General features: G+C 36.0%; 1 protein-coding gene across 1 annotated transcript; it reads left to right on the forward strand.

Annotated features, from left to right (window-relative positions):
* Window positions 1-11201: 11201 nt before the first annotated feature.
* LOC131073587 (uncharacterized) lies at window positions 11202-11636 on the forward strand. The gene has a single exon (XM_058010049.2). The coding sequence runs from the start codon at window positions 11202-11204 to the stop codon at window positions 11634-11636; it is 435 nt and encodes a 144-aa protein (XP_057866032.2).
* Window positions 11637-13631: the final 1995 nt, after the last annotated feature.

Genomic DNA, 13631 nt, shown 5'->3' on the forward strand with positions numbered 1-13631 from the left:
TCCATCCACATCAGGTGCCATAAAAATTTCATAAAATGTAATCTTGGGGGAACAATAATTGGTAGCCGATGTGGTGCTTGGGGGAACCCATATACTCTCATCATTTTATACTTAGCAAAGGAGAAGAAATTACCAAAGTTGTGAGATAAAGCATTCTCTAGTAATTGCCCATCTATTGGCTTCTTGTCCTTGTCTCTTAGGGCCCTCTCAATTGTCTCTGGTAAGCTTTGGCTATTGGCATTTTATTGAACCGGTAAAGACTGTTGTGATATGCAGCCGGTAAATGATTGATTGGTGAATGTGATGAAGAGATTGAGATTCATGTTTGATGACTAAGTCTTGTGTTGTTATTGATGGCAACACTATTTTTGTGGTCATCTAAGTCTTGGAAGCCAACCGGTAAGGTATAACCGGTACAGATGACAGTTTACCAGTGAACCGACAAATAGGTTCTTAACTGGTAAACAAAGACAGAGTTGCATTCATGCAACTGGTACAGGCAATTGATGAAGAGTTGAATGATGTGGTTTTACAGGAGTGATGGAGACAGGTATTGCGAGCTATTTTCATGACCACATTGGTTGATTCAACAAGAAAAGTGAGATTTGATATACAAAGAAGGTATTTTGATGAACACTTAACCGGTAGTGAGAAAGTCACTTTAATAGGTAAAACAACACAGGATTTGATTTGTTATGTCGGTGACCGACATAAGTTCGACGTGCAATATTATTTTTCCTAGATTCATTGAACCTAGGAAATTGTTCCAAGGTTGCATCTGACTTACTTGATGTCTATAAAAAGTGTGACGAGTAATGAGATAGACATAAGATCGAAGGTGAATATTGAGATTGTGACTGTGCGGTGATTAGTGAAGCTCTGTATTGATGTGTTATTGATGTTTTAAGGATCTAAAGTGGATCTTATCAGATACAAAGGTGTTACATGAAGATCATTTGAACTATTGTTATCCTGACAATTACAACAGTAAAATCCCCTAATCGGGTAGGTCCTAACAAGCCTCACTTTATAAATCCCTTGACCGGGTAACTCTAGATTAGAGTGTTAAATCCTCTTGCGAGGTTGATCATAACAAGTCAAAGCTCCTAACAGGGCTCAACATTTAAATCCATTAACTTGGTGACTCCTAACCGGGTTTGCTCCTAATAGGGCATGTTTGTAAGACCTTAGTTGGTCAAGATTTCTATTCTACAGATAGTGAATCTTGTGGGTATTAACTCCCACCGTGGTTTTTCCCTTTTGGGTTTCCACATATAAATCTATTGTGTTATGTGGAATTTTATTTATTGGGCATTAGCTTATATGGTGATATTCCTCTTATGTTTATTAAGTTTTAAGTTGTTTAGGTTGGTGATCAAATTCATATTATTTTTGCACTGATTCACCCCCCTCTCAGTGTCTTATAAGTTTATCAATTGGTCTTAGAGCCAACCTTCTTTAAAGCTTAAACACTTGAGAAGGAATCCAAAGGCAGACATGGGGGATATGAGTTATAGAGATATGTCTCATAAACTTGCAAAAACTGAAGAAGCCCTAGAAACATTGAGAGGCAAGTATAAAACTTCACTTGCTAAGAGAAGTGAGCTAACTGAACAACTGTTGGAGGTTTCTAAAAGCAGTTCTTATGATGAAGCAAACATAGGTGCACTGGTTGATGAGTTGGAGAAACTGAATGATGAGAAGACTAAATTGAGTAGAGAGATAGAAGCCCTAACTATCCAGATGAGTCAAGAACTTGAAGCAAGGAGGGTAGCAAAAGACAAAATCAAAGAGAAAGAACATGAGATCTTCAAGATAAATCAGGAAAATGACACTCTATATGCACACTAGCATGAGGAAAAAGAAGAAAAAGAAGAGATAAAGGTAGAAATAGATATGTAAATGTCTCTTAGAGAGACTCTCATGAAAAGGAATGAAGACCTTACAAAAGAACTAGCTGATGCTAATGAGAAGCTTGCAAAGTTTAACAAAAGTTCTACCATGCTTGATGAACAGATCCAATCTCAAAGGATGAACGGTGATACAACTGGATTAGGTTAAAATACATTTGAGAAAGGTGAGTCTTTCAGTACTAAGGCCAACATGCATGAAGGTAAACTTGCTCCTAAGATTCATAAACCCATCAGTAAGAAATCCTATAATCTTGTTTGTTTGAATTATCATAAACCCGGACATACTGCTAATGTTTGTAGAAGCATATATGATGTTGTTAATGGTTATAGATCCAATGCTTATCAAGGATATAAGCCTAGAACCCTTTAATGGTTATTGTTTCACTTGCAACATGCATGGACATAGAGTTGTTGAGTGCAGGTATGGAGCAAATAATTCTACTCCTCACACGAGTCAAAGGTCTGGTGGTGGTTGGCAAAGAACCTTCAATGACCAGAGAAGTCCTAATTAGAAAAGACCCTATGCTAACCGGTCTAGTCCCTATGAGATGGAAAAGAGGATGAATATGGTTTGCATAATCTATCATAAGTATGGTCATGTACCTATGAACTGCAGAAGAAGGACTGGTAGAGGCAATGTCGAACCTTGGAGAACATCTGGTATGGCTTGTTATCATTGTCATAAACTGGAACATTGCAAAGTTTTGCAAAGTAAAGGTGAACCAACCAGTGAATCAATCTATTGACCAGAAAGGAAAGATGAAAGTTGATGTGGAGGAGACCAGAGTTGAAATAAACCAAATTTGGAAAAAGAAAGATGATGAGAAAACTGAAGTCAAACCATCTGAAGATCCTATTTCTTCACCTAGTATGGAGAACCCTTCACCGACAAACTAAGCTGTTAAAAAGCTTAGGGGGAACTTAATGTTAGATCCATTTCAAAACCCCCTGAAAGACCATGATGTATGTTGAATCTGCATACTTTGATGTATTATGATATTAAGAAGTGATTTTGTGATCAAACCGGTAGGTTTGATGTGTTATGTGAACCGGTAATGTGTTATAAGACATTTTAAGGCTTTAATGGTAATGGCATTTAATGCAGTAGATAATGGGAAAATAAAAGGAACTTTTTGAATGTTATTTGTCACATTGCATACTTGTGAGCACATAAAGAGAAAGAAGAGAAGAGATTGTTTTTGCAACATCTAACTTATTTGACAGAGATTTGAAGTGATTTGGTGTGTCTTGTGATCAGGAATCGGTGAGAGAGCTTTGTTGGTGTTTGGAACCCTAGTGCAGAAGCAACAAAAGGTATTTATTAGATATCTTATTATCTGCTTATCTTTCTGAATCATTGAAGATGGACACCCAACATTTTTTTGATGTTACCGATAGACCCCATCCTGAATTTAAGTGACACCCATTTAAGTCTGAGGAAACTGATCCCGCTAGATCCCTATCTAGAGTTCCTTATGATGCCTTACATGTTGAAGATATTAGATCTCTCTATCATTACAAACTAGAGGATCTTGGTGTTGCTGCTATTTTTGATCAATATAAAGCATTGTGTGATAAGAATGGTATTTTGAAGGACCAGTTCAAAAGGGTTACTAAGAAAGGGTTTCACCATGCCCTGAATTTCACTAATGATTTTGATGATGAACTTGTGAGATATGTGCTTAGCAGGATTCATGACCAGTTTATGTGGCTCGACCGACCACATAAATTTTTTAAAGAAGCTATTCACGCAGTCATCGGATTTTGTACCACTGGTGAGGTTCCAGTTTTGAGATCCATTCCTAAGAATGATGTAGAAAAGTTAACAAGATCTAAATGAGATGGAAGAGAAATGATGGTGAATAATATCAATGATCCGACAAAAAAGTATGCTTCTATGGTGATTGGTTATTGGATCTATTACTCTAGCAGGATGAACAACATCCCTACTACTGCTATCCACACTGCTCATTGGATGATCAAAGAAGATGTTGACCATGACTTGTCAAAGGAATTGAAGAGTCAACTTGTGCTGAACCTGGAAGCCATCAAGAAGGATAAGAGGTTAAGGTTTAAATTTGGTCAATTAATCCTTGGTCTATTCTTTTATTTTCAGAAATGTTTCCTTGGTATTGGTGATATCCAATGGATAGCTGACACTCCTGCATTGATACAGATGAAGTATGACATTAGAATGCTTGGTAATAATTTTGGAAAAATTGTATGGAGATATTTTAAAGACTTTCAGAACAAAATGCATGCAAGGGAAAGGATACCGACAGAAGTTGTCAACCGGTATGAAGCACAATTTGCTTTATAGTTGATACATATACTTGCATGATGGAGGTAGTTGAGCCCTGGACCACATGGGTGATGCCCATGGGATATGAAGTAGACAAAGATCTTTTTGTTGCATACGTTGATCATTTGCTTGCCCAACCGGTAGATACAACAGCAAAATGTTTTGGCACTTACAAGGAGAAATCCCTTCAAGTGCACTCAAAACTTAACCGATCGGTAATTGCAAAGAAGGTTAGAAAGAAAGTTGAATCATTTGTAGAGAAAGTAGGATTTACAAAGGAAGCCATTGTTGAAGCAAGAGAAAAGCATGTTGCTCAACAAGTCAGAACATCAAGTGCTCCAACTGGTACTCCCATCGATGTAAAGACAAGAGCTGGAAAGGAGAAGTCTACAGAGAAATAAAAACCAACAGCTGTTAAGAAGGAGAAATCAGTAGAAACTAAGAAGGAGAAACCTTTGAAGATTCAGTTTTGGAGAAAAGGAAAGATTGTTGAACCACCTACTGCACCGGTTAAGACGGGTAAAAGGAAAAAGCAACAAGCACATAAATTGATAGATGCAAATGAAGAAGAAACTGAGTCCAAAGTAGAGAAGAAAGCCCTAAGGGCCAGTGGCAAAAGGTCAAAGGGTGTTGGTACTCCAATTGTGAAATATCCAAAGAAATCGGTAATCAAGCATACACCTCTTGAAAATTTAATAATAAACATTAAAGAGTATGGTATATTGACTGGTGTGAAGAAACTCTTTGATAAATTTAGTGAATATGAACAAAGGGAAATAGAAGATGCAATTGTTTACATGATGAATAAATACAACAAGGCCCTAATTGAATTGCAAGGGAAAATTCCAAATTCATTGTATAATATAATTGATGCTAGATGGCAGGCAACCATGAAACAAGATAGAGAATACATTGAATATTTTTTGAAAAACTTGCAACCTGAAGCTACTGAGGAAGAGATATATGAAATTCTTGCTAAGGCAAAGTCATATTTTAGGTCGAAGAAAATGTTACATAATGTTAATTGGCGAGACCCAACCGTCCATGAGGAGACTAAACAAATTTTGAAAAGGTACTGGGTCTAATTCTGGATGAAGAGGAAGAAGTTAAGGAATATGAACCAGAGAGGTTTGAGGCTGAAGATCTTCCAAAAGGTGTTAAAATAACTGATTTTAAGCCTGATGAAATTGTGCTGGATAATCAACTGATGAACACACTAACTGAACTTGAGATTATCCTTGATGATGATGACACCGGTAATAATGATGATGCTGGTGCTCTTGACAATGTAAATGTACAGGATATTGATGTTGAAATGTCTGAGCAACATGAACATGGATAGGAAGAAAAGAAAGATGAGGAGCCACTGGTAGTTACTCAAACTATTGATACACAACCCCCACAAGTATAGGAAACAAAAAAGGAAAAGGAAGAGGGAAAGAAGACTGAAGAAAAGAAAACATAGGATATTGAACCTAAAGTGTCACCTTTGTCACTTGATTCTAAAAGGAAAATTATAGATGATGATGATGATGATGATTTTATAAGCATCAAAGGTCCACTAGACATGGATAATATGAGCTCAATTGAGTTGATGGAGATTGCAACTACCATGCAATCTAGGGCCAAGAAGAAGAGGATGAAAGAACAACAGAAGGAGGCAGAGACAATAAGGAATGTTGTTGAGATTTTGTCAAGTCTCCTACTGCAGACTGATATTGATAATATTGTTACTCCTATTGACAAGCTTGGACAACTTGTTTATGATGCTGGAGAATAGATGAAATCTTTTAAGGATGCAGCTTATGTTAGTGTTGAGAAGGATTACAAAGAGAAATGAACTGAGCAATTGATGACTGAAATTGATAAAGGGAAAGTTGCTCTTACTATCAATAAGGATTGTTTGAAAGGACTTGAAACTAGAGGTAAAATACTTGCAATTGTTTCTCATTGTTTTGTACTGATTTGAAGAATAAGAAGGAGGAAGCTGAGGAAGAACTTGAAGTTCTTAGTAAGTTATTCAAGCCCCTGAATGCCTCTACTATTAAACATGGCAAATTGATTGTAGAACTTTAGCATAAGCTGAAAGCGTCTGAGCATGAATAGGTTAAAAGGATTAGATCACTGCAGGAATTATATACACAACTGATACCGAAGGTGGAAATCTTGCACAGAGCCTATAAAGAATCTGAAGCTACTCTTTCTACACTGGAGATGAGCACTCTAGATGCCATGGAGTAGTTTTTTGGACAAATGAGGATACATGTGGAGATAACCGACACTATTTTGGAAACCTGACATAATGATCTGACACAGTTGAAATCACATTTTAGTAATGCTTTTTCTAAGATTGCATTGTAAAAACATTTAGAACTCCTATATCTATATATGCTATGCAATTTTGATGCAAATTTTGATGTAAATTTATTTATCTTTCATGTATTTCCTTATTTGATTGGCATTGTTGTCAAAGGGGGAGTAATAGTTGAAGAGTCAGTCAAAATTTTGTATGTAAAAGTAAAGGGAGAGTAGTAGTATAAGTCTTTTAATTTGTGTAATAGAACACAATTCATAAGGGGGACTATATGTCATGAAGTTAATTTTTGTTTTGCAAACTTAGTTGACAATGAATTTCCTAAGTGTTTCCATCAATGCCAAAGGGGGAGAATGTTGGCATTTGACTGAACCGGTAAAGACTGTTGTGATATGCAACTGGTAAATGATTGATTGGTGAATGTGATGAAGAGATTGAGATTTATGTTTGATGACTAAGTCTTGTGTTGTTATTGATGGAAACAATACTTTTGTGGTCATATAAGTCTTGGAAGCCAACCAGTAAGGTATAACCTATACAGATGACAGTTTACCAGTGAACCGACAAATATGTTCTTAACTAGTAAACAAAGACAGAGTTGCATTCATGTAACTGGTACAGGCAATTGATAAAGAGTTGAATGATGCGGTTTTACAAGAGTGATGGAGAAAGGTATTTAGAGCTATGTTCATGACCACATTGGCTGATTCAACTGGACAAGCTAGATTTAATGTACAGAGCAGGTATTTTGATGAACACTTAACCGGTAGTGAGAAAGTCACTTTAATTGGTAAAACGACACTAGTTTTGATTTGTTATGTCGGTGGCCGACATAAGTTCGACGTGTAATATTATTTTTCCTATATTTGTTGAACCTAGGAAATTATTTGAAGGTTGTAGCCAACTTAGTTGATGTCTATAAAAAGTATGATAAGTTATGAGATAGACATAAGATCGAAGGTGAATATTGAGATTGTGATTGTGCGGTGATTAGTGAAGCTCTGTATTGGTGTGTTATTGATGTTTTGAGGATCTAAAGCAGATCTTATCAGACACAAAGGTGTTACATGAAGATCATTTGAATTGTTGTTATTTAGCAGTTACAACAGTAAAATCCCCTAACCGAGTAGGTCCTAACAGGCCTCACTTTATAAATCCCTTAACTGGGTAACTTTAGATTAGAGTGTTAAATCCTCTTGTGAGGTTGATCCTAAGGGGTCAAAGATCCTAACAGGGCTCATCATTTGAATCCCTTAACTAGGTGACTCCTAACCGGGTCTGCTCCTAACAAGGAATGTTTGTAAGACCTTAACCGATCAAGATTTATATTCTGCAGATAGTGAATCTTGTGGGTATTAACTCCCACCGTGGTTTTTCCCTTTTGGGTTTCCACGTATAAATTTGTTGTGTTATGTAGAATTTGTTTTATTGGGAATTAGCTTATGTGGTGATATTCCTCTTATGCTTATTAATTTTTAAGTTGTTTAAGTTGGTGATTAGATTCATATTGTTTTTGCTTGCACTGATTCATCCCCCCTCTCAGTGCCCTATAAGTTTATCACTAGCAATCTAAACCACACCACCTCAAAAATTTCATAGTAAAGTGATAAAAAATGCTACATAATCATACCTCTTGGATCCTTTATCAAACTTGGGTCCATCTCTGCATTGGCCACTGGTCACCTTTAGAGTCAGACATGATGAGTTTAAGGCTTGGGATCCACACTATCCTGTTTTGTAAAAGGATGGTATGACATAAGAGAGAGTAATGTTTAAAAATTACCACAGATTGACTACCCTTCACCCTCATCAATCCTTCATGCAATTGATCCTGAATGTGGGTAGAAAATTCATATAGTTCATTTATATGAGAATGTTGGATTCTCATTGCCATCAACATCAAGTTCATAGGCATGTTGGTCTTCTATGCATCAATTCCTAAAATTTGACACAATGCATAGTATATTCTAACAAAGCAATGCTCAAAAGTGACCAAATCAGAAGGCTCTTGTTGTAATTGTAACAAAATATTCTTTGATCCTTGGTATATTTTATTCTTGTAGTTTGGGATTTCATCCCTCCTTAGAATCAATTTCTTATTGTTGTATTCATCTTTAAACTTGGATAAATTAATCTCCATTGAAGCTTCTCTATTTAGGTCAAAACATGATGCTATAGCTTCTTTACTTATGTCCACCATGATGTTTCCCTTGGTCGTTCTGATTGTCAGGAACTCAAGAAGATATCTTCTTTCCATGAATTTGATCAATTTAGGCTCTACAAAAATGTTTGGCACTGCCAATTTTTTGAGATCCAAAGTCCAAGGGTTTGAAATTGGTGTGTCCTTATCTCTATTACCATAGATAAACAAGAAAATATCCCACCCTCTTTCTTTAGTTTTAGCGTCCCCACATTTGATTCATTCGTCATTAAAAACCATCCCGAATGAATCTTGTATGGTAGAACCCTTAAAGATTTCTAGCAAGCCCTAATGCAAACTCCTAACCTACTTCTTGCTCTCAATCTTAGTCATCTTATTTGCAACTTGTTTTTCTAGGGTGTCTTCATCCACAACTACCATAGGTGGGGTTTTTGTAGGTTGCAGAATGATTGCTTTCTTTCTTGTAGGTTTTGAACTTTCACCCTGTTGTGGAGTCTTCTCTATGGTTGGTTCAGTTGTGGTTTTCCTTTTTGGAGCCATTACTTTTGCTAGGGTTTATATTTCCTCTACTTGGTGAACATGATTACCCTACTGATCAGTTCTCTTGAATTCTACAAACCAAATTTAGAAAACAACAAGGATGATGACGTTACTTGTTTTTAAAAGCTTTGCCAGATAATTCTACTACAACAAATTTGTGTTCCTGGCATGATTGTATTATTCTCTTGATCTCTTGATTGTGTAGTGAGCAAATAAATTGTAAAAATTGAAATTTAAAGCCCTGCACCTGGCATTGTCTCTCATTGCCATTAATTTGCATCCTCCAATTATTTTGAGTTGGTAGCCTCTAAATTTGAACTTTGTCCTTGATTTTACAACAAACGAGTGGGATGAACCTTTAACTTCCTTTGACTTGCCGATGTGGTAGCCTTTTGTCTTCGTTGCCTTCCTTTTCTCATTCTATTCTCTACCCTCCATCTTGTGCCACATTTCTCTACCTTAACTTTCCTCCATGAGGTAGAGTAGAACACTTATTCCCTTATTACTTCACCCCACTAGTCAACAGGGTCTATTCTTGTTCTTTGTTTTAGCTGCAAGATAGAGTGGAAGAACTTTCTTCGATCTAAGTTTTCCCTCTATCCCTCATTGTAATTTTCTCTTTGACTTTTCTCTTGAGGGGTAGAGGAATGGCTTCTTTAAATACTACTTTTACCCCTCCATCCCATGGTGATTTCTTAACTATGTATTTCACTGCGTAGGGATGAGGGGTATACCTTCTACAACATAAAATGCTTTTCTTGCCTTCTTGCACTGTAATATCTACTATTGTGACATCCTTGCAGGGCCATGAGATACCAAAAATTCAAATCATTAGATGCTACATGATGTTGGAAGTTGTTGATGTCACAACTCGCATCATTTAATTTATCGTTATCAAATCGGGTGTGACTTGGAGATGTATGCGATAAGGATGTGTTTAAGATTGGGGGGGGTTTGCACTAAGAACAATTATTTACACTTCTATCATGCTCTGTCAGGACCTCTCAAGATCAATTTTTAAGAACTAAATGTTGGCTTGTTGTCATTGATGTATTTTGGTTCGGTATATATGTTTTGGTATGGTCCGACAATTTTCTCTAGCATATTTTATTGACACGTTTACTATGAAATGTATGTATGCTTGGTTTGGTATTTACTTCACATAGTTTTTGGGTTTCAGTATCTACTTCACCGGAAGGCATTTTTGGTATGGTCCCATCCGGATATGATGAAGGCAAGAGCTACAAGGTAGGATTTGGATATGGTCCTATCTAGACAAACAAGAGGCATATTCTACAAGGTATTTTGGAGTCAAGATTGAAGTTGACCTCTTATGAAGTACTTTTGTAGTTGCATGTGGATATTTTGATCTCATCACCTCTCAGGTTGAGCTGACTTAGCAAAGTTTTTGGTGTGGATATATGAACAACAATTTGTACAATACAAGGATATAGTTGTTGTAAAATAACTTATGTGTATATATTGTATATGCAAATAGTTTGTGAATGTTGTTAAACAATATATGTAAAAGAATTTGTGTGCTTCAATTGAAGTGTATTTCATGCATGTGTCAGATGCAATTATAGCAGTTCATTTTTGTACTCTATCTATAAGCTTATTATCCAGGAATTAGCCTTTTTGTATTTGGGCATTGAGCCCCATTGGTAGTGAGCCACCCCTTGTATAGTATAACTAATTACACATTACCCTATGCTTGAGAGATCACTCTCTCTGTGGTTTTTCCTATGTTGGGTTTTCCACATATAAATTTGGTGTTATGTGTTTTGTGTTAAGTTCCTTTACTGCATTTAAATTATGTTGTATTATTGGTTGGTTAGAAGTTTTAATAAGTTCAAAGGAATACTGATTCACCCCTCCCCTCTTAGTATTCTAGATATTCAACAATTGGTATCAGAGCCAAGTCCTTTGGAAGAGTTTAACCACTCAAAGGAGATTTGAAAAGTTGAAATTATGGATTTAAGTGAAGATCTTAGGAATTATCTTGAGGATTTTGAGGTGGTTGAAAATGAAAATAAAGATTTGAAAGAAAATATCCAGCTGGCAAATGAATGCATTGAGAAGCTAAGAGAACAAATCCGAAAGTTTAAAATAAGGCATAAAGAAGTTAGTGAAGAGCTTAAGCAAGAAAATGCCACTATCTTAGATATGAAAGTTAAAAGTGAAGATAATGAGAAGACGAAGGAGTACTTCAAAAAAATGGTGAAATGCAAATTAGAAGAGTGTGAAAAGCTAAAACAAGAAGTGACATCTCTAAAGGCAGATGTAGAGAAAGCAAGGAAACAAGAGAGCGAACTTGATTCTAATAATTATAATAAGATGATAGATGTAAAGAAGCCTTTGAAAAATAAGAAGGATGCAAGAATTGAATTTGACAAATGTTCTTAATCCAACACGAATCACAAAGATGATTCACTTCTAGCAAAACCAGTAGAGTCCAATAAATCCACCGAGGAGGACAAAGGTAAGTCAACAATGGAGCAATAGGTAAGTAAAAATAACACCTTCTTTGATGGCTCGTGTTATAAATGCAATAAAATAGGTCATAAAGAAAAAGAATGTAGGAATAGTAGGAATCAAAATTCTAATTTCTTCTCCAGTAGATGTTATGCATGTAATAAATATAGTCATAAAGCTAATCAATGTAGGAATTTTGTTATAGTTCAAAATAGACAATCATTTTAAAGGTAGATGTTATACATGAAATATTTTTGGACATAAAGATAACCAGTGCAGGTCAAGACAAGTTAAGGTAAACATCAAATGCTACTACTGCAATAAATCTGGACACATGGAAAGGCAATGCAAAAGGAATAAGACTCAAGCTCCAAACAAACTGGCAAAGAAAATAACTGCAGAAGATGTGGAGACTGAGATGAAGAAGATCATGAGGAAGAAAGAAATTGTGGATGTACCTAGCTTCGGTGCAGGTACCTCATCTAGAAATTGAAGAAAATGTGGCTTTAGCCCAAGGGGAGTAATCAAAGAAACATACTTTTTCCCCTGCTAAAGAAAGTGAGGCCACAGTAACGACCTAGCAAAGTGTGTGAAGGTTCGACTAAATGTATCATAACTCATCACGAAAGTCCGACATGTAATTATAAAAGTGAAGGTAGTGGATGACAGTGCATAAGCATTTAATGAGAGATGATGGATGAAAGATTAAAAGGGGTTTCTTGACAAAATTTTATCTTACCGAAAATTGAAAGCACATTATAAGAGTGAAGGGCAATCAAGGCAATTAGGGTTTCTTGGTGAATCAGTTTGAGTTAAAATTTGTTGAATTTGCAACCATGGCCACTCCTGTTGTTATTGATATTGCAGTTGAGCCTCATCTAGAATTTGAGAAAACTCGATATAAGGTGATGGAGGTTGATCTGGTTGGCATATTTTCAAATATACCAGTTGGTGTTGTGTTGGCTGAAGACATCCATTCACACTTTTATGTAAAGCTTGATGAATTCAATCACCATGGAAAAATGTTGGATCTATGGTAAAAAAAGATGATTAGAAAGAACGGTCAGGTAAAACTTGAATTTAAAACACTTGTTTTAGAAGAGATTGAATACTTGACATGATTTTCTGAATTTTTGCTATGATGAAAAATGGGTTAGATTGGCAATGAGAGATTCCATGATGAATTCTTATGGTTAGCTTAGACCCATCTTATCACCAAGGAAGTAATGAGGGATATTATTGGTTTGAGAGATTCTAGGGATATTCCTGCTCTGAGATCAACAAGGAACAAGGATGTTATGGACATGACATAAGCTACCCCTGATTGGCATTCTCTATCTATCTCTTCCATTAAGAATACAATGGTAAAATATTTGTTAATGATTATAGGGAATTAAAATACTTCACCAACCAGGATAATTCCATTTCTGCCACAATAGTGAACATGGTTTATGAGATAGCTAAGATTAACAAGGATTTTGATCTCTACGAAATCTTGAGGCAGTAATTTTGAAAAACCTTGCATAGTGTAGAAAGAAGAAGCACTCCTTCAAGTATGAAACCCTATCTCTATGTATCTTGTTCTATTTTCTGCAAGAGGTTCCTAGTCAAGGAAAAGTGCTTTGGTCACTAGCTAGGCTAGTAAGACACTAGATTGCAAATAGGTTGAGGAGATTTATTAATGATACAACAAGGGATGATGAGTTCACTATTTTTTATTACAGAAAAAGCAGGTTTTGAAGGGACCCCAGAACTCTTTACATCAGATTACATAAGATAGATCAATTAAAGTCCTTTCAGATAAAACCAACAGACAAAACCCTACAGGGCTGAGAGACAATAGAAACAAACAAAAAAGACCACCCAACCCACAAAGACAACGAAAAACCAGCAAACTACCAACACAGACCCAACAATAGAAAAAAA

The sequence above is a fragment of the Cryptomeria japonica genome, chromosome 9 (genome assembly GCF_030272615.1).
Source record: "Cryptomeria japonica chromosome 9, Sugi_1.0, whole genome shotgun sequence".
Classification (NCBI taxonomy): Eukaryota; Viridiplantae; Streptophyta; class Pinopsida; order Cupressales; family Cupressaceae; genus Cryptomeria; species Cryptomeria japonica.

Excerpts from the sequence above, each read along its gene's own strand:
- LOC131073587 (XM_058010049.2), top strand. The coding sequence starts at position 11,202 with ATGGATTTAAGTGAAGATCTTAGGAATTATCTTGAGGATTTTGAGGTG.